Source organism: Rhinoraja longicauda, chromosome 37, assembly GCF_053455715.1.
Source record: "Rhinoraja longicauda isolate Sanriku21f chromosome 37, sRhiLon1.1, whole genome shotgun sequence".
Taxonomy (NCBI): Eukaryota; Metazoa; Chordata; class Chondrichthyes; order Rajiformes; family Arhynchobatidae; genus Rhinoraja; species Rhinoraja longicauda.
Genome location: NC_135989.1, coordinates 12,480,650 through 12,500,602, shown reverse-complemented (window position 1 = coordinate 12,500,602; position 19,953 = coordinate 12,480,650). Strand labels below are relative to the sequence as shown.

The 19,953-nt window shown below is 48.9% G+C and overlaps 1 protein-coding gene across 3 annotated transcripts in view; it reads right to left on the bottom strand.

Moving 5' to 3' along the window:
• Positions 1 to 17,729, bottom strand: part of LOC144610732 (long-chain fatty acid transport protein 1-like) — a 45,193-nt gene extending 27,464 nt beyond the window's left edge. The window contains exons 1-2 of one of the 3 annotated variants that reach the window (XM_078429662.1): positions 17,711 to 17,729; positions 3,931 to 4,113 (exon numbers count right to left, since the gene is read on the bottom strand). In XM_078429662.1, the coding sequence (XP_078285788.1) occupies positions 3,931 to 4,097 (167 nt within the window). In that variant the 5' untranslated portion in view covers positions 4,098 to 4,113; positions 17,711 to 17,729. Of the gene's footprint in view, positions 1 to 3,930; positions 4,114 to 10,782; positions 11,286 to 17,710 lie in introns of those variants that run through there. The other 2 variants (XM_078429661.1, XM_078429660.1) reach the window with 2 other exon arrangements.
• Positions 17,730 to 19,953: the final 2,224 nt, after the last annotated feature.

The following is a 19,953-nucleotide window of genomic DNA, read 5'->3' as shown; positions in this document are numbered from 1 at the left end:
AACGAGGGGACATAGATACAGGGTAAGGGGAGGGAGGTTTCGGGGGGATGTGAGAAAGAACTTTTTCACCCAGAGGGTGGTTGGAGTCTGGAACTCACTGCCTGGGGTGGTGGTGGAGGCGGGAACACTCACAACGTTTAAGAGGCATTTGAATGGGCACTTGAAATGCTATAACATTCAGGGCTACGGTCCAAATGCGGGAAAATGGGATTAAAATTAGACTGTGTTTGGTAGCGGGCGGCGCAGACACGATGGGCCGAAGAGCCTCTTTCTGTGCTGTAGGACTCTATGACTCTATGACTCTATGCTGCCTGGTTCAGTTGTATTTTCTCCAGAGGGATACATTATAACTCTGTCGGCGCCCTTTATGTGGCAACTCTTTGCATACTTTAGGTATGCAAAACAAGGAATTTCACTGAGACTTGTCATATGTGACAATAAAGTATTCGTTCATTCATTCATTCAGATGCTGCCTGACCGGCTGACTTACTCCTGCACATTGTGCCCTTTTCAGTAAACCAGCATCTGCAGTTCCTTGTTTCAACGTGGAGTTGAGCTCGGTGGTTTCGCTTATAAACTAGTAGCATGTGTGCGGGCAAGGGGCCAGGAACATTTCTTGAGGGCTGCATTTAAACCTGCTGCTCGCCTCCCAAGAGCAGTTCATGTCACAAAGCTTGAGAAGATTCCAGCTGGTTTCAACTCCTGTGGTTCCACAGTTGGAACCCGTAACTCTCTTGGGAACTTACACTAAAGAACGGCTTCCTGTTCAGAAGCTTCTTTCTGGAAAATTTCCACTTGCCAGATTAGACTTCCCTAGAGTCGTAGAGTGATACAGAGTGGAAACTGGCCCCTCGGCCCAACATGCCCACACCGGCCAACATATCCCATCTACACTAATCCCACCTGCCTGCATTTGGCCCATGTCCCTCTTAACCTGCCCATCCTTGGCTAAGATACGATACGATAGAACTTTATTTATCCCAGGAGGGAAATTGGTCTGCCAACAGTCATGAAAAGCAACAAGATACATGAAACGTGAATTAAAGTGATGAGTGGAAAGTCCAGGATTGGAGATGTGCAAAGATTGAGGTGAGGAGGGGAGTCAGTCTACCCCACAAAAATCCATTATAAAGTTTTGATTTCACCCCAACTCCCATGAACAGCTTATTAGGGAGTGGGGAAGAGTTTACCATTTCTATCAGGTGAAGATGGGAATTTTATTTTGGGAATTTCTTTTTAAAACAAGAAATATAGAAGCTTTAATGCTTTCATCAGTCGAGGAAATAATTTATTCTCAACGTTCCTTCACCCTGTCCTAAGAACACTTGAACCAAAATGATGAAGTCAGTCTCAATTTGTGGCTCACAAGTGTATGACCCATAGATCAATGATTTTCTGAAGATACAAGAGACTGCAGATGCTGGAATCTTGAGGGGAAAAAAGGTTGCTTGCAGACTTTAGCAGGACAGTCAGAATCTTAGTTTAGTTTACAGATGCAGCACGGAATTCAGCCCGCCGACCATCGATCACCCCTTCACACAAGTTCTATGTTATCCTACTTTTGCAACCACTCCCTACACTGTAGGGGCAATTTGGAGGGAAATGGACAGACAATGTTTTGGATTGGAACCATTCTTTGGCTTGTATAGTGCGGCACGGTGGCACAGCGGTAGAGTTGCTGCCTTACAGCGAGTGCAGCGTCGGAGACCCGGGTTCCATCCCGACTACGGGTGCTGCTGTACGGAGTTTGTACGTTCTCCCCGTGACCTGCGTGGGTTTTCTCCGAGATCTTCGGTTTCCTCCCACACTCCAAAGACGTACAGGTTTGTAGGTTAATGGGCTTGGTAAATGTAAAAATTGTCCCTAGTGTGTGTAGGATGGTGTTAATGTGCGGGGATCGCTGGTCGGCGCGGACCCGGTGGGCCGAAAGGGCCTGTTTCCGCGCTGTATCTCTAAACGAAAAAACTGTAGATGCTGGTTTAAATCGAAGATAAGCACAAAATACTGGAGTAACTCAGTGGGACAGGTGGCATCTCTGGAGAGAAGGCTTCATCTGCTGGTAGACCTGCCACCTCACAGTGCCAGAGACCTGGCTTCCATCTTGGCCTTGAGTGCCGTTTGTGTTATGTTTACAAGTTTGCCTGTGGCCGCGTGGGTTTCCTCCAGGAATGTACAAACTCCGTACAGACAGCACCCGTAGTCAGGATGGAACCCGGGTGTCTGGCGCTGTGAGGCAGCAACTCTACCGCTGTGCCACCAGTTGCAAGATAGGGTCAGACCCAGAGTGCAAGAGTCCAAAGTTTAAACAGATAATTGAGATTCATCCGTCGGTCTTCCTCCAAGTGCACAAGGCAGTATCCCCACCCTGATCTTTGACTTAAATACATGTAATAACCTTTACTCGTGCTTATCTGCTGAAGATACTATCAACTATAGATAACTGCTCTGTGGAATTAAGGACTCAGATAAGAAACAACTCAATTAAAAGGGATTAGTCCAGAGTATGACAATGATTTTGAACAAGGTTTAGGTTTAGGGTTAAGTTTCTCATTGTCACAGGTACAATGAAAAGCTTTGTTCTGCATGCTACCCAAACAGACCAGTTAAGACTATATATAAATACAATAATTCCAAACTCAATAGACAATAGGTGCAGGAGGAGGCCATTCAGCCCTTCGAGCCAGCACCGCCATTCAATGTGATCATGGCTGACCATTCTTAATCAGTACCCCGTTCCTGCCTTCTCCCCATACCCCCTGACTCCGCTATCCTTAAGAGCTCTATCTAGCTCTCCCTTGAATGCATTCAGAGAATTGGCCTCCACTGCCTTCTGAGACAGTGAATTCCACAGATTCACAAATCTCTGACTGAAAAAGTTTTTCCTCATCTCAGTTCTAAATGGCCTACCCCTTATTCTTAAACTGTGGCCCCTTGTTCTGGACTCCCCCAACATTGGGATCATGTTTCCTGCCTCTAACATGTCCAACCCCTTAATAATCTTATACGTTTTGATAAGATCTTACAAGTACAATGGAAAGAGATAAGGGAAAGATACAGAGTGCAAAATATAGTTCTCAGCATTCATAACAGTTTCAGAGACGATGTCCAATGTCTGCAAAAGGGTAGAGGAGAAATGGTCTGTATCCTAGCTTATGGAAGGACTGTTTAGAAGCCTGATAACAGGGTGGAGGGAGGTATTCCCGAGTCTGGTGGTGTGTGAGACGTAGAACAAATGAATGAAAGGTATGCAAAAAAGTAACGATGATAAAGGAAACTGGCCATTGTCAGCTAAGAAGGAATTGCAGATGCTGTTTTACACCCAAGATAGACACAAAATGCTGGATTAATTCAGGGGGTCAAGCAGCATCTCTGGAGAAAAGGATTAGGTGACGTTTCTTGTCTAGACCCTTCTTCAGACTGGGACAAGAACTATCCCAGTTGGGGGAGTCCAGAACACAGTTTAAGAATAAGGGGTTGGCCATTTAGAACTGAGATGAGGAAAAACTTTTTCAGTCAGAGAGTTGTGAATCTGTGGAATTCTCTGCCTCAGAAGGCAGTGGAGGCCAATTCTCTGAATGCATTCAAGAGAGAGCTAGATAAAGCTCTTAAGGATAGAGGAGTCAGGGGGTATGGGGAGAAGCAAGGAACGGGGGACTGATTGAGAATGATCAGCCATGATCACATTGAATGGCGGTGCTGGTTCGAAGGGCTGAATAGCCTCCTCCTGCACCTATTGTCTATTATCTTAGAACTACCATCAAGAAGAGCACGAGACTGAGTGGACATTAGTTAGGACATTTTGGTTGGCACAGACCAGTTAGGCCAAAGGTTCGATTTCCATGCCTTATGTATTGTGACAATGTAGTGTAGTGTCAATTGCAATAGCAGGACATGTATACTCCCACGGTGAAATCTTACAGTATAACTTACAAGATGTCTCTTGGGGCTGTTTTCAACACGATTCGGATAAATCTCCATCCTCCGGTTGCAAGATAAATGCCCAAGCTGGCAGCAATGCTCCAGGTCCAGGAAACACCCAGGATCTGCATCAGTCCCAGAGACCCCAGGAATACTGTGCAACTAGCCACACCGTGCATCTTGCAAAGAGATCGCCTGTTTAAAAAACAATGCCGTCATTAACAGTGGTACAATAGCTTGATTCTCACAGGACTTGTTATCACCTATCCCACAGCCAACAATGGTCCATTGTGCGCTCTACCTTTCCTTCATTATCTCTGCTTTTTGCATATTAGTTTAGTTTAGAGATACAGCACGGAAACGGGCCCTTCGGCCCACCGAGTCCGTGCCGACCAGCCATCCCCGCGCACTAACACTATCCGACACACTGTGGACAATTTACAATGATACCAAGCCAATTTACCTCCAAACCTGGACGTCGTTGGAGTGTGGGAGGAAACCGGAGATCCTGGAGAAAACCCACGCAGGTCATGGGGAGGACGTACAAACTCCGTACAGACAGCACCCATAGTCAGGATCTAACCCGGGTCTCTGGCGCTGTGAGGCAGCAACTCTACCGCTGTGCCACCGTGCAGCCAGTCATTTTGACCTAAGATACCGTCGATAGCTCTCGTTCCCCTTTACCCCGAGTCTGAAGAAGGGTCTCGACCCGAGAGGTCAGAGAGAGTTTTTTAGTCAGAGAGTTGTGAATCTGTGGAATTCTCTGCCTCAGAGGGCAGTGGAGGCCAATTCTCTGAATACATTCAAGAGAGAGCTAGATAGAGCTCTTAAGGATAGCGGAGTCAGGGGGTATGGGGAGAAAGCAGGAACGGGGTACTGATTGAGAATGATCAGCCATGATCACATTGAATGGCGGTGCTGGCTCGAAGAGCCGAATGGCCTACTCCTGCACCTATTGTCTATTGTCACCTAATCCTTTTCTCCAGGGATGCTGCCTGACCTGCTGTTACTCCAGCTTTTTGTCTTCAAATCAACATCAGCAGTTCCTCCCTAAACATTAGTGTAGTTTAGTTTAGAGATGGAAACGTGCTGATCATCGATTGCCCATTCACACTCGTTCTCTGTTGTCCTACTTTCTCATCCTCTCCCAACACACCAGGGGGAATTAACAGAGGCCAATGAACCGACAAACCTGCACGTCTTGGGGATGTGGGAGAAAACCGGAGAACCCGGGGCAAATCCCTTGGGTCTCAGGGGGAACGTGCAAACTCCACACACTCAGCACCTGTAGTCAGGATCGAACCTGGGTCCCTGGCGCTGCGAGCTGTGCTTTACCCTGCTGCCCTGTTTGAAGATTAGGATGAGGTTCATAGTTAGAAATAAATGAAGCTCAACTAATTTGAAAATGATCCAATTGTTTGGAGCGGGTAGACACAAAATGCTGGAGTAACTCAGCGGGTCAAGCAGCATCTCAGGAGAGAAGGAATGGGTGACGTTTTGGGTCGAGACCCTTCTTCAGACTGAAGATAAGGTTTATTGTTAGAAATAAATGAAGCTTAACTAATTTGAAAATGATCCAATTGTTTGGAGCGGGTAGACACAAAATGCTGGAGTAACTCAGCGGGTCAGGCAGCATCTCAGGAGAGAAGGAATGGATGACGTTTCGGTTGGAGACCCTTCTTCGACCCGAAAACATCACCCATTCCATCTCTCGAGATGCTGCCTGACCCGCTGAGTTACTCCAGCATTTTGTGTCTACAATCGATTTGAACCGGCATCTGCAGTTATTTTCCTACACAATTGTTTGGAGCAGTCATTGTGCCTTTAGTGCCTACAAAAGATATTGTCAGCAATCGGTGGTGTGCATTACTGGGCCAACACATAGGTTGAGATTCTGGACATCTCTGCCCTCCTCCAGCTCATGTATCAGGTTGGGTGTGAAGCGGAGGTCAAGACTGGGCTGAGTCGATTCACTTGGGTGGGTCCTCTGATGTCATGATGTCTCCATCCCAAATCTTTAGCCCCTTTCTTGCCCTGAAGTAACCACGACCATGGTACAATATTGCCGGTGGCTTATTTTCCACTTGTGTTTTTCCACTAATATGTTTTTTGCTGCTTTTCTTTATTGTATTGCTTGTATATATCTATCATATCATTCCTTCTCTCCTGAGATGCTGCCTGACCTGCTGAGTTACTCCAGCATTTTGTGAATAAATACCTTCGATTTGTACCAGCATCTGCAGTTATTTTCTTATATCATGTACAGCCAAAACATTTGTGACCTGATGAGCCAAAACATTATGACCACCTGCCTAATATGCTGTTGGTCCTCCGTGTGCAGCCCCATACGATGCACTGTGTATTGTGACACATTCCTCCCGTGACCACCATTAAAGTTTTCTGTGACTTGTGCCACAGTCGACCTTCTGTCGGTTCGGACCAGACGGGATAGCCTTCGTTGCCCTCGCGCATCATGAGCCTTGGGCGCCCAACGCCCTGCCTGTCGCCGGTTTGTGGTTTGTCCCTCCTTGGACCACTGTCGGTAGACACTCTGACAGATTTATCTCCGAGTGGCCCCTTGGAGAAATTTAATACTGGTGAGTTTGGCCAACTTCAAAAGGTTAGGACCAAAATGCCAAGAGTCATTCCCTCCTCTCTGCATCCAATTCACCGTGAACCCAAACACCGTTCCATCAGTTACAATCAAAATTCAAGGTCCAATTGAGAACGCGCAACTGAAATGTACGACAACAACACACACACTATCTTTTTTCTATTACAGCAGTTAACCTGAGCACCTGCTTTAGCAGCAAAGGGATTTTTTACTAGTTAAGTATTACCCACTGCCTTTAACTGATGGGCAACCTACTCACTGTAGAAAAATGCAGATGCAGACACAGCCTAGCACTGCTCTCGTTTGATATCAGTCGGATTCCCTGATAGCGTCTTTATCTTGAAGGTATCAGCCCTAACTCAGTGTTTGTGTCGTCAGCTCTTATTCACGACTTTGCGGCCTCATGTCCAAGGATCTTGTGGTCTAGGGAACGTCATAGTTTAAAATTGGAGCAGAGACAATATCAATAGAGTGTTAGAGTGATACAGTGTGGAAACAGGCCCTTCAGCCCAACTTGCCCACGCCGGCCAACAAGTTCCATCTACACTAGTCCCACCTGCCTGCGTTTGGCCCATATCCCTCCAACCCTGCCCTGTCCGTTTACCTGACCAACTGTTTCTTCAACGTTGGTATTGTCCCTGCCTCAACTACCTCCTCCGGCAGCCTCATTCCATCCACCCACCAGCTTCGTGTGAAAAGGTTACCCCTCAGGTTCCTATTAAATCTTTCCCCCCTCACCTTAAACCATCTATGCTCCATTCACAAAGCCATAGATACTGTATGTATCAAACAAACAAACAAGCAATTCAAACAAAAAAGCAGCTCAATACAAAATGCACCCAAATCTGGGTTGGAGGGTCACTCCAAACATTAAGACACATAATGAATTGCAGATATTTAATTCACAAAATGCTGGAGTAACTCAACAGGTCAGGCAGCATCTGCAGTTATTTTCTTACAGGAATTGCAGATGCTGGTTTACCAATACATAACACCCAGTGGGCAGTACAGTGGCAGAGCAGTATAGCTGCTGCCTTTCAGCGCCAGATCCCGACTACATGTGCTGTTTGTACGTTCTCCCTGTGGGTTTTCTCCAGCTGCTCCGATTTCCGCCACACTCCAAAGACGTGCAGGTTAGTAGATTAATTAGCTTTGGCTAAAAATAATTGTAAATTGTCCTTAGTGTGTAGGATAGTGTCATGAAGCCATGACTTGCGCTTGACTTGGATTTAAGTGAGGGGGAGTTGCACAGATCGGCGGCCTCACTCTCTCGTCCCGGCCTATCGGGTTGCAGCAGCAAGACATAGTCGGGACGGCTGGGGACAGGTCGGGATGCAGTGGATGGTCAGAAGCGCCCTACGTGTCTCACTCTGCCCAGTTTGCGCTCCAAGGCGCTTTGCTGGGATCGTCTTTCTGCCCGTTGGTCCTTCTGGTGGTTTCCTCCGCGCAGTCCGCCGCACCCAGGCTTCACGTGCCAGGTGGACAAGGCCTAGAGCCGCTGGAACCAACGACTTGCCGACTGTACATTTGGCATGCACACAAGACAGTGGAGACATCGTGGGGGCGGGCTTGTCCAACTCCCGTACAAGTCCCATTTAGGACTTGCCCACAGGATAGTGTTAGTGTACGGGGTGACCGCTGGTCGGCGTGGAGTGGGTCGAAGTGCCTATTTCCACACTGTACCTCTAAAGTCTAAAGTGGGTCAGGCAGCATCTCTTAAGGACATGGACATACCTATTCTCCAATGTGACCCAGAGATGCTGCCTGACCTGCTGAGTTACTCCATCACTGTTATTTTTTTGTCCAAAAATTAGGGGCAGGTCTTCGAGGAGAGAAATTCAGAAATACAAGAGCGAATTCATGCCAGTTCAATTGCTAGTTTTAAATGATTCATTGATTTAAGTGGAAAGTAGACACAAAATGCCGGAGTAACTCAGCGGGTCAGGCGGCATCTCAGGAGAGAAGGACTGGGTGACGTTTCGGGTCGAGAAGAGAAGGAATGGGTGACGTTTCAGACTGAAGAAGGGTCTCGACCTGAAACGTCACCCATTCCTTCTCTCATGAGATGCTGCCTGACCTGCTGAGTTACTCCAGCATTTTGTGTCTACTTTCAATTTGAACCAGCATCTGCAGGTATTTTCCTACACTACCTTGATTTAAGTATGCTCCACGGGGAATATTAAGTTATGTAATCGGAGAATGATAGCTGTTATCATCCAAACTTGCTTAGGGGTACATTAGGGTTAGGTTAAATCTTTTTCAGTCAGAGAGTTGTGAATCTGTGGAATTCTCTGCCTCAGAAGGCAGTGGAGGCCAATTCTCTGAATGCATTCAAGAGAGAACTAGATAGAGCTCTTAAGGATAGCGGAATCATGGGGTATGGGGAGAAGGCAGGAACGGGGTACTGATTGAGAATGATCAGCCATGATCACATTGAACGGCTCGAAGGGCCGAATGGCCTCTTCCTGCACCTATTGTCTATTGTAAACAGGCTGGTATTTAGTACAGGAGGGAACTACAGATAGACACAAAATGCTGGAGTAACTCAGCGGGGTAGGCAGCATCTCTGAAGAGAAGGAATGGGTGACGCTTCTGAAGAAGGGTCTCGACCTGAAACGTCACCCATTCCATTCCTTCTCTCCAGAGATGCTGCCTGTCCCGCTGAGTTACTCGAGCATTTTGTGTCTATCTTCGATTTAAACCAGCATCTGCAGTTCCTTCATACAGGGAACTGCAGATGCTGGTTTATACCGAAGCTAGCCACAAGATGCTGGAGTAACTCAGCAGGTCCGGCAGCATCTCTGGAGAGAAGGAATAGGTGACGTTTTGGGTCGAGCGGAAGGAATCTGAAGAAGGGTCCCGACCCGAAACGTCACCCATTCCTTTTCTCCAGAGATGCCGCCTGACCCGCTGAGTTACTCCAGCATTTCGTGCCCAGGCTGGTATTTAGCGTCAGGTCAAACTTCCCCTTTGATCACTACAAATTCGGGATGCTGAACAGATTGGTCACGCTCCTTCCCCTTCTCCGCTTGGAGGTGAATAATCCCTGCTTCTCAACCCTCTCCACGTAGCTGTGACCATGAAACTGTTCAGGCAGTGCCAGGCCAGGCATTGCAATTCACTTCCCATTTCCACGGCATGCCTCGGGGGTTACCAGGGTTCAGTTCGTGCCCACAGTCTGATCTGTGTCGTCATCAGTCGCCTGATCGAACCATTCACTAAACCAACCACCACACTACTCACATCACCCCTCACCCCCCTTCCCTCTGACAGCAGACACCACAGATTTACACCATTCTTCACACTCACACATACCCATACATCCTCTCACACTCACCCAAAAAAACTCTCACACACACACTCTCTCACCCACACATACTCGCACATCCTCTCTCACACACATACTCACAAACACTCTCTCACACACACACTCGCAAACACTCTCTCACACACACACACTCACACATCCTCTCACATACTCACACTCTCTCACACATCCTCACACATACTCTCAAACACACTCTCACACACACACACCTACTCACACATCCTCTCACACACATACTCACAAACATACTCTCTCACACACTCACACACATCCTCACACACTCACCCCAAAAAACACTCTTACCCACGCCATCTCACAAACATACTCTCTCACACACTCACACATCCTCTCACACTCTCTCACAAACACACTCACACACTCTTTCACACATCCTCTCACACACATACTCACAAACACACTCTCTCACACACACTCTCACTCTCACATCCTCACCCAAAAAAACACTCACCCACACATACTCACAAACACACTCTCACACACACTCTCACACACACATACACTCTCACACACACATACACTCTCACACACACACACTCTCACACACACACACACACTCTCACACACACACTCTCACACAAGACACTAGCGCACAAAGACACACACACAAGATGCACGCACAAAGACACACACACACAAAAGACACAGAAAATAAATCACATGAGGAATAAAATGCCTCATTGTTTCAACTCTTGGAGGGGCATTCATCTGAACTGGAGTGATTTTTTACACATCACAGGCTGAGATAGGAAGCCAGTTCGCCCTCAATCCCAAGGCAAAGTCTCCTGATTGAACACTGAAGATCACAGTTAGATCAACCTGTTTAAGCAGGGCAGCAGGTCAAAGGGGCATCAGACACTGCTCTTTGGATGACACATTCTTGATGCGCTTCAAGGAAACTCACCAGGACCATCGATTGTGTCGCGGTGCACTGAGATTTCCCTCAACTCTGAGGCAGCCAAACCACAGAGTGGAAATGATTCTCCCGAACTCAGCTTGTTTTTGATCGCAGGTCCTGGTGAAAGTATGGGGCGATTGCAGGATGGTCTCACCTCCCCGTCTGCACCCGGCCAACTCTGCTGTTGTTGCTGTAATCTGTCTCACTCTGCACAAAGACACTTACTTCATCGTGGGTTCACGGCCCAGTGTACAGGCAGCATTCCAGGAGAGGGGCTGTTCCCACATTCACTCAGCGCGAGCCTTTCAACAGTGCTCACCGCTCCCAATCACAGGAACTTCACTGGGCAGATTGCAGGAAAACACAGGACAGGATCCGAACGGCAATATCCCTATCGCCGTACCATTTGCAGTAGGCTGCTTTCAAAGGAGAATGCTCTATTATCCCAGCTGAGCTTGACGTTCTCCCCACTATCTCTCTCTCTCTCTCTCTCTCTCTCTCTCTCTCTCTCTCTCTCTCTCTCTCTCTCTCTCTCTCTCTCTCTCTCTCTCTCTACTGCTCAGCAAGTCAGTGAAACTGATCTCAATGGCATAGCTCAAGTTACGTGCGCTAAATAATAAACAGAAGGGCGATGTGACGAAAGAACTCAAAAGAGCTCAAGATTCAAAGCAGAGAGCCTGAATTGGGAGATTGCCACAAACCAAAAACTTTTGTGATTATGAACTTATCGAAGACCAATATTAAGCGGTTATTATGCAGGGAAAATTAATACAGTCTGGATGTGCAGGAAGGAACTGCAGGTGCTGGTTTAAACCAAAGATAGACACTAAATGTCGGAGTAACTCGGCAGGACAGGCAGCATAGACTTAGACATAGAAAATAGGTGCAGGAGGAGGCCATTTGGCCTTCGAGCCAGCGCTGCCATTCATTGTGATCATGGCTGATCATCCACAATCAGCATTTATTCACAAAATGCTGGAGTAACTCAGCAGGTCAGGCAGCATCTCGGGAGAGAAGGAATGGGTGACGTTTCTTAAGAAGAAGGGTCTCGGCCCAAAACGTCACCCATTCCTTCTCTCCCGAGATGCTGCCTGACCTGCTGAGTTACTCCAGCATTTTGTGAATAAATCGATTTGTACCAGCATCTGCAGTTATTTTCTTACTCTATCCACAATCAGCATCTCTGGAGAGAAGGAATGGGTGACATTTCGGGTCGAGACCCTTCTTCAGACTGAAGAGTGTAGTCTGGAACTTGATGGTAGGCGTCAAGTACTTTAAGAACAAAAGGAACCAAAACTGTCTTTCTCGGTAACCTTGCTGCTAAGTTTGGAATGCTAAATCTGTTTCTGCGATACGCTCCCACACACCTTTCAGTTCATTTCTGATCCAACGTGCAGTACAGGTTGGGGATATTTGGCAGGAATGGAACTCTGTTGTAACCTGGGCGAGACCGGTATTTCCAGCTCTGTCATGGGAAGAAATTCCTCCCCCACCCTTCCCTCCCGACCAACGAAAAACATGCCGCTCGACCCACTGAGTTCCTCCAGCAGATTCGGCTCCACGTTCAGGGCGGCACAGCGACGCAGCGCTAGATTTGCCGCCTCATGGCGCAAGAGACCCAGGTTTTATAAAACAAAATTCCAGAATCTGCAGACTCTTGCGTGTCCCCATTCCGCTGTATTCTATTCTTTAACACGGGCCCATCAACTTTACCGTGATTCTCTTACTCCAAACATAGTTCAGTGTGGTCATGATAGAAGCTTACAAAATTCTGAGAGGCACAGAGAGGATAGTCAGCCAGAACCTTTTCCCCAGGATGTTTCCACTGGAGGGAGAGTCTAGGACTAGAGGTCACAGCTTCAGGATTAAAGGATGTTCTTTTAGGAAGGAGATGAGGAGGAATTTCTTTAGTCAGAGGGTGGTGAATCGGTGGAATTCTTTGCCACAGAAGGCTGTGGGAGGCAAAGTCAGTGGATATTTTTTAAGGCAGAGATAGATAGATTCTTGATTAGTTCAGGTGCCAGAGGTTATGGGGAGAAGGCTGGAGAATGGGGTTAGGAGGGAGAGATAGATCAGCATTGATTGAATGGCGGAGTAGACTTGATGGACCAAATAGCCTAATTCTACTCCTCTTCCCTATGACATGAATTATCAAAAATTAGAGGACATAGCTTTAAGGCGAGAGGGTCAAGGTTTAAAGGGGATGTACGGGGCAAGTTTGCTTAATAGACATCGAGTGGTGAGTGCCTGGAACGAGCTGCCAGAAGGAGACACAGATGAAATGGCAGCGGCATTTAAGAGGCTTTTAGGTAGGCACATGAATATGCAGGGCATGGAGGGATATGGATGACATGCAGGCAAAGGAGATTAGTTTAACTTGACATTATTCGGAGCGGAGATTGTGCGTTGAAGGACCTGTTTCTGTGTTGCTCAGGGATTGCAGAGCAGAGTAGCCAGAGCCGGCTAGTCAGATGCAGAGGGGGGTGGTTCTGGGACGCTAGAATGCACTGTTGAGCCTACTGGAGATGTCGTGGGCCCAGTCAGCGAAACGTTGATGAAAGTAGGAGCCCACATCATAACCCCAATGACGTGTCTGCCCAGCCTTTCTGAACATCGGAGGAGCGTAGGTGAGTGCATAAGCCTCCCATCACCACCGGGAGCAAGTTGACATTTGTCACTTTGGATTTTAATACACACCTGTGTATTTGGAAACATTTCTGTGCTGCACTCTCCTGTGTTCCAGGGTGAATTAACCTACTGACCAGCACATCTTTGGAGGTGGTAGCAAACCAGAGCACCCGGGTGAAATCCATGCAGTCACAGATTGCACGGGATTTACGCCGAGTTTATAGAAACAAGGAACTGCAGGTGCTGGTTTACAAAAAAGACATAAAATGCTGGAGTAACTCAGCGGGTCAGGTGGCATCCTTGCATAACATAGATGGGTGACGTTTCGCGGTCTGGCCCCTTCCCGGATTACTGGAGTTGAGGAGTCAACTCCCCCTGGCATGCAATTGGTCCAAAATTCCCCCTGCAATTGGTCCAAAACGCCGCAGCGAGACTCCTGACGGGTACCCGTAAAAGGGACCACATCACCCCGATTCTGGCCTCTCTCCACTGGCTCCCAGTACGGTACAGAATCAACTTCAAGCTCCTCCTATTCACATACAAAGCCCTAAACGGGCTTGCCCTCCCCTATATCAAAAATCTTCTAACCCCCCTCTCTAACTCCAGGTCCCTCAGGTCGGCCGACTTGGGGGTGCTCACTATCCCGCGGTCTAGGCTTAAGCTCAGGGGTGACCGCGCTTTTGCGGTTGCAGCTCCTAGACTGTGGAACAGCATCCCTCTCCCCATCAAAACTGCCCCCTCCATCCACTCCTTTAAGTCCAGGCTCAAAACCTATTTCTACTCCCTAGCGTTTGAGGCCCTCTGAGGGGGCGCTGTGAACTGTTTATGTATGTGCTGTTATGTTTGTGTGCCATTGTATGTTCGTTTCTTAGTACCTGAACTGATGTACAGCACTTTGGTCAACGTGGGTTGTTTTTAAACATGCCATACAAATAAAATTGACTTGACTTGACCATACATAGAAACATAAAAAATAGGAGAAGGCCATTCGGCCCTTCGAGCCAGCACAGCCATTCAATATGATCATGGCTGATCATCCAAAATCATTACCCCGTTTCTGCTTTTCCCCCTATATCCCTTGATTCCGTTAGCCCTAAGAGTGAAATCTAACTCTCTCTTGAATGCATCCGGTGAATTGGCCTCCACTGCCTTCTGTGGCAGAGAATTCCACAGATTCACAACTCTCTGGGTGAAAAAGTTTTTCCTTTAACATACGGCTAGATCCCCATTAACTGTCGAGGACCTCTGAACCATGACTGGGAAAAGAGGAGGGGGAGAGTTTGGGATGATATTGAGAACGTCGCCTTAATAGACAATAGACAATAGACAATAGGTGCAGGAGTAGGCCATTCAGCCCTTCGAGCCAGCACCGCCATTCAATGCGATCATGGCTGATCACTCTCAATCAGTACCCCGTTCCTGCCTTCTCCCCATACCCCCTGACTCCGCTATCCTTAAGAGCTCTATCCAGCTCTCTCTTGAAAGCATCCAACGAACTGGCCTCCACTGCCTTCTGAGGCAGAGAATTCCACACCTTCACCATTCTCTGACTGAAAAAGTTCTTCCTCATCTCCGTTCTAAATGGCCTACCCCTTATTCTTAAACTGTGGCCCCTTGTTCTGGACTCCCCCAACATTGGGAACATGTTTCCTGCCTCTAATGTGTCCAATCCCCTAATTATCTTATATGTTTCAATAAGATCCCCCCTCATCCTTCTAAATTCCAGTGTATACAAGCCTAATTGCTCCAGCCTTTCAACATACGACAGTCCCGCCATTCCGGGAATTAACCTAGTGAACCTACGCTGCACGCCCTTAATGCAAAAACTTTATTCCAAAACAAAAACAAACTTACAAAGTAGTAACACGATCAAATCAAAAGCTGCCTGTATCGGCAGTTTACAAACAAAACAGTTATCAAATTAAAATTCCACCAACTTTGTCAATAATGCGTTCGACCTCCCGCGGTGACCAGCGTTCATGGAAGGCCTCCAGAGTACCCGTGGACACCGCGTGTTCCCTCTCCAGGGACACGCAAGCACAGACGTAACCCCGGAAAGGGGCAGGCAGGGGAGCACGATGAAGCACTGTAGACACCGGGTGCCTGGGGCAGCACAGCGATAGAGCTGCTGCCTCACAGCGCCAGAGACCTGGGTTCCATCCTGACTATGGGTGCTGTCTGTTCGGAGTTTGTACGTTCTCCCTGCGACTACTGTGTTTTCTCCGGGTGCTTCGGTTTCCTCCCATATCCCAAAGATGTGCGGGTTTGTAGATTAATTGTCTTCTGCAAGTTGCCCCTCGTGTTTGGGAGAGAACTAGTGGTGATTGCAGGTCGGCATGGACTTGGTGGGCTGAAGGGCCAGTTTCCACGCCCTATCTCTATACTAAACTAAAGTGGTGTAAAGAGTGCATGACCTTGGATCCACATCATGCATCTCCTGCCTCATCTGCGGAAGAGTTTACTCCTCCCGCATTAGTCCACCCATCCACCATAGCAGGCAGCGAAACAGAGTGGATCGAAGCCATCTTAATCCCTGAGGGAATGCGTACGAGGAGAACGTGCACGCTATCATTTTGCACGTTGATAAAGAGAGAAGACAAAGGCATTTTTCTCAGGCTGTGCACAGGAACCAACACCCTTTCAAAAGCCTGTCCATTCCCTCCACAGATACTGCCCAACCCACTCAATTCCTCCAGCACACTGTTACAACATGCTCAGCAAAGAAAATGAGACAAGGACATACAGAACTTTGCAAATGCTTTACCCTTCTTGGCTTATCTGTGATCTAAATGCATATACTCTCTTTTGACCTTTGTTCCTTAAGACTTTTAGTCAATCTCGCCAGAGTCCCACACTATCAACATAAAGAGGAGGGGAACTTACAAGTGTTGGAAGGAACTGCAGATGCTGGTTTACACCGAAGATAGACACAAAACGCTGGAGTAACTCAGCGGGACAGGCAGCATCTCAGGCGAGAAGGAATGGGTGACATTTCAGGTCCGAAGAAGGGGGGGGGGGTTCTTGGTTCTTGGTCCTCCAAAATATTCCAAATGGAATTTAAACTGGAGAAATTTTTAACTAAGGGTCTCGACCCGAAACGTCACCCATTCCTTCTCTCCCGAGATGCTGCCTGACCCGCTGAGTTACTCCAGCATTTATGTGTCTACCCAAGTTAAGCTATGCTAGGCTAAGTTTAGATAAGCTAAACTATGCTGAGCTAAGATAAACTAAGCTAAGATAAGCTATAAATTAAGCTAAACGAACAAAAGCATTCTCTAGTTTGGCATCATTTTGCAGGTAACTAGCACATCTACAACTCTCTTCAATTCCCTTCAATTTTAGACAGAGCTGTTCCCAAAGCAAGCTGTGATGCCACCCGACTATATGGTGCATCTGTACACATTTGTACGAGCCATTGACAATAGACAATAGGTGCAGAAGGAGGCCATTCGGCCCTTCGAGCCAGCACCGCCATTCAATGTGATCATGGCTGATCATTCTCAATCAGTACCCCGTTCCTGCCTTCTCCCCATACCCCCTGACTCCGCTATCCTTAAGAGCTCTATCTAGCTCTCTCTTGAATGCATTCAAAGAATTGGTCTCCACTACCTTCTGAGGCAGAGAATTCCACAGATTCACAACTCTCTGACTGAAAAAGTTTTTCTTCATCTCAGTTCTAAATGGCCTACCCCTACCCCTCCACAGATACTGCCCAACCCACTCAATTCCTCCAGCATACTGTGTTACAACATGGTCAGCAAACAAAATGAGACGAGGACATACAGAACTTTGCAAATGCTTTACCCTTCTTGGCTTATCTGTGATCTAAAAGCATATACTCTCTTTTCACCTTTGTTCCTTAACACTTTTAGTCAATCTCGCCAGAGTCCCACACTATCAACTTAAAGAGGAGGGGAACTTACAAGTGTTGGAAGGAACTGCAGATGCTGGTTTACACCGAAGATAGACACAAAACGCTGGAGTAACTCAGCGGGACAGGCAGCATCTCTGGAGAGAAGGGATGGGTGATGTTTCTGGTTGGGTCACTCTGAAGATGGGTCTCGACCCGAAACGTCACCCATTCCTTCTCTCCAGAGATGCTGCCTGACCCACTGAGTTACTCCAACATTTTGTGTCTATCTTCGCAGGAATGAGAGACAATCACACATCAGCAACTTAAGGACTAAAATAAGTCGTTAAAAGATATGGCTGATTAAGTTAGAAGTTAGAAGCGGTCAAGAGTGAACCACAATAAGAGCAAAGGCTTTGGTATTTAGTGATCCCAGCTTTAGTTCATTTAACTTACCTGGGGAGATACAGATGGGAGCTCAGTATTCAAGTCTTGCCCTCAACACTCCCTGACGGTCTTGCAGAACCTAAAGGTTAGGAAAGGATTAAGCACTTGTTAGAAATGTCAGCATCAATTACTCACTAGCGTTTAGCAACCCTGTCCGAGAGTTTGTGTGATCAAAGAGAGCAGAAGATTGCACAATTTCAACACAGGAAGGTGAAACATCACTGAAATCTGCATACGCTTCACTTATAAACAGAGTGACAGGGGAGGGTGCAGACTGTGAATGGTGGAGAGATCAGAATGGGCTGAAGGTCTGAAGAAGGGTCTCGACCTGAAACGTCACCCATTCCTCTCTAGAGGTGCTGCCTGTCCCGCTGAGTTACTCCAGCATCTTGGGCTCAAGGACACTTTGGGAGAAGCATGTTAAATGCTGAATGCTGCGGTGGATTAGAAGAGGAAGGAAGGGGAATGGGAGAGGCAGTGGGTGGCCAGACTTCGCAGGGCAGGGGCATGTTGATATGAGGGGGGTGGGGGGGGGGGGGGGGGAGGGGGTTGATCCTGAGCACGGGGAATGGGTGAGGTGGAGGGCGGGCAGGAAAGAGGGTGGAGGGGCAAGATGCAGGGGGCAGAGTGCAAGGTGGGGTTGGAGGAGGACAAGGCAAGGGGTAGGAGGGCTGTATTGAGTGAATGACTAAGGGCAGAACGAGGGGTGTGTCAAAGTAAAGTCGAAGAACGAATGGGGCAGGGGCAGTGTGGAGGGGGAGAGATAGAAGGGACAGAGAGGGGTGGGATACAGAATGGGTGAAGGAACAGAGAAGATGGAGAAGTAAAGGAGATGCGAGTAGGAGGTGAGAGGGAGAGAGAGGGAGGGGGGGGGAGAGAGGAGGGAGGTAGTGAGTGGAGGGGAGGGGGAGACGGGAGGGAGGGGGAGTGGGGGAGAAAGAGGAGGGAGGGAGGGATGGAGAGGGAGGGGGGAGGAGAAGGGGAGGGGGAGAAAGAGGAGGGAGGAATGGAGAGGGGAGGGGGAGGGAGGAGGGAGGAATGGAGAGGGGAGGAGGGGGAGGAGAAGGGAAGGGGAGAAAGAGGAGGGAGGAATGGAGAGGGGAGGGAAGGGGAGAAAGAGGAGGGAGGGATGGAGGGGAGGAGGAGGGAAAGGGAGGGAGGAATGGAGAGGGGAGGAGGAGGGTGGGGGAGGGGGAGAAAGAGGGAGGAATGGAGAGGGGAGGGGGAGAGGGAAGAATGGAGAGGGGAGGGAAGAGGAGGGAGGAATGGGGAGGGGAGGGGAGAAAGAGGAGGGGGGGTGGAGAGGGGAGGGAAGGGGAGAAAGAGGAGGGAGTAATGGAGAGGGGGAGAAAGAGGAGGGAGGGATGGAGAGGGGGAGAAAGAGGAGGGAGGGATGGAGAGGGGGAGAAAGAGGAGGGAGGGATGGAGGGGAGGAGGAGGGAAAGGGAGGGGAGGGGAGGGAGGAATGGAGAGGGGAGGAGGAGGGTGGGGGAGGGAGGGGGAGAAAGAGGGAGGAATGGAGAGGGGAGGGGGAGGAGGGAGGGAGGACTGGAGAGGGGAGGGGGGAGAGGGAGGAATGGAGAGGGGAGGAGGGAGTGAGGAATGGAGAGGGGAGGGGAGAAAGAGGAGGGAAGGGGAGAAAGAGGAGGGAGGGAGGAATGGAGAGGAGGAGGGGGGAGAGAGTGGGGGAGAAAGAGGAGGGAGGGATGGAGAGGGAGGGAGGGGGAGGAGAGGGAGGGAGGGGGAGGGAATGGAGGGGAGAAGGAGGAAAAGGGAGGGGGAGGGAGGAATGGAGAGGGGAGGAGGAGGGTGGGGAGGGAGGGGGAGAAAGGGGAGGGAGGGGGAGAAAGAGGAAAGAGGGAGGGGGAGAAAGAGGAGGGAGGAATGGAGAGGGGAGGAGGAGGGTGGGGAGGGAGGGGGAGAAAGAGGAGGGAGGGGGAGAAAGAGGAAAGGGAGGGGGAGAAAGAGGAGGGAGGAATGGAGAGGGGAGGAGGGAGGGAGGAGGGGAGAGGGAGGGAGGGAGGGGGAGGGAATGGAGGGGAGAAGGAGGAAAAGGGAGGGGGAGGGAGGAATGGAGATGGGAGGGAGGGGAAGAAAGAGGAGGGAGGGGTGGAGAGGGGAGGAGGGAGGGAGGGATGGAGAGGGGAGGGAGGGGAAGAAAGAGGAGGGAGGGATGGAGAGGGGAGGAGGGAGGGAGATGGGGAGGGAGGGATGGAGAGGGGGGGGAGGAGGGGAAGAAAGAGGAGGGAGGG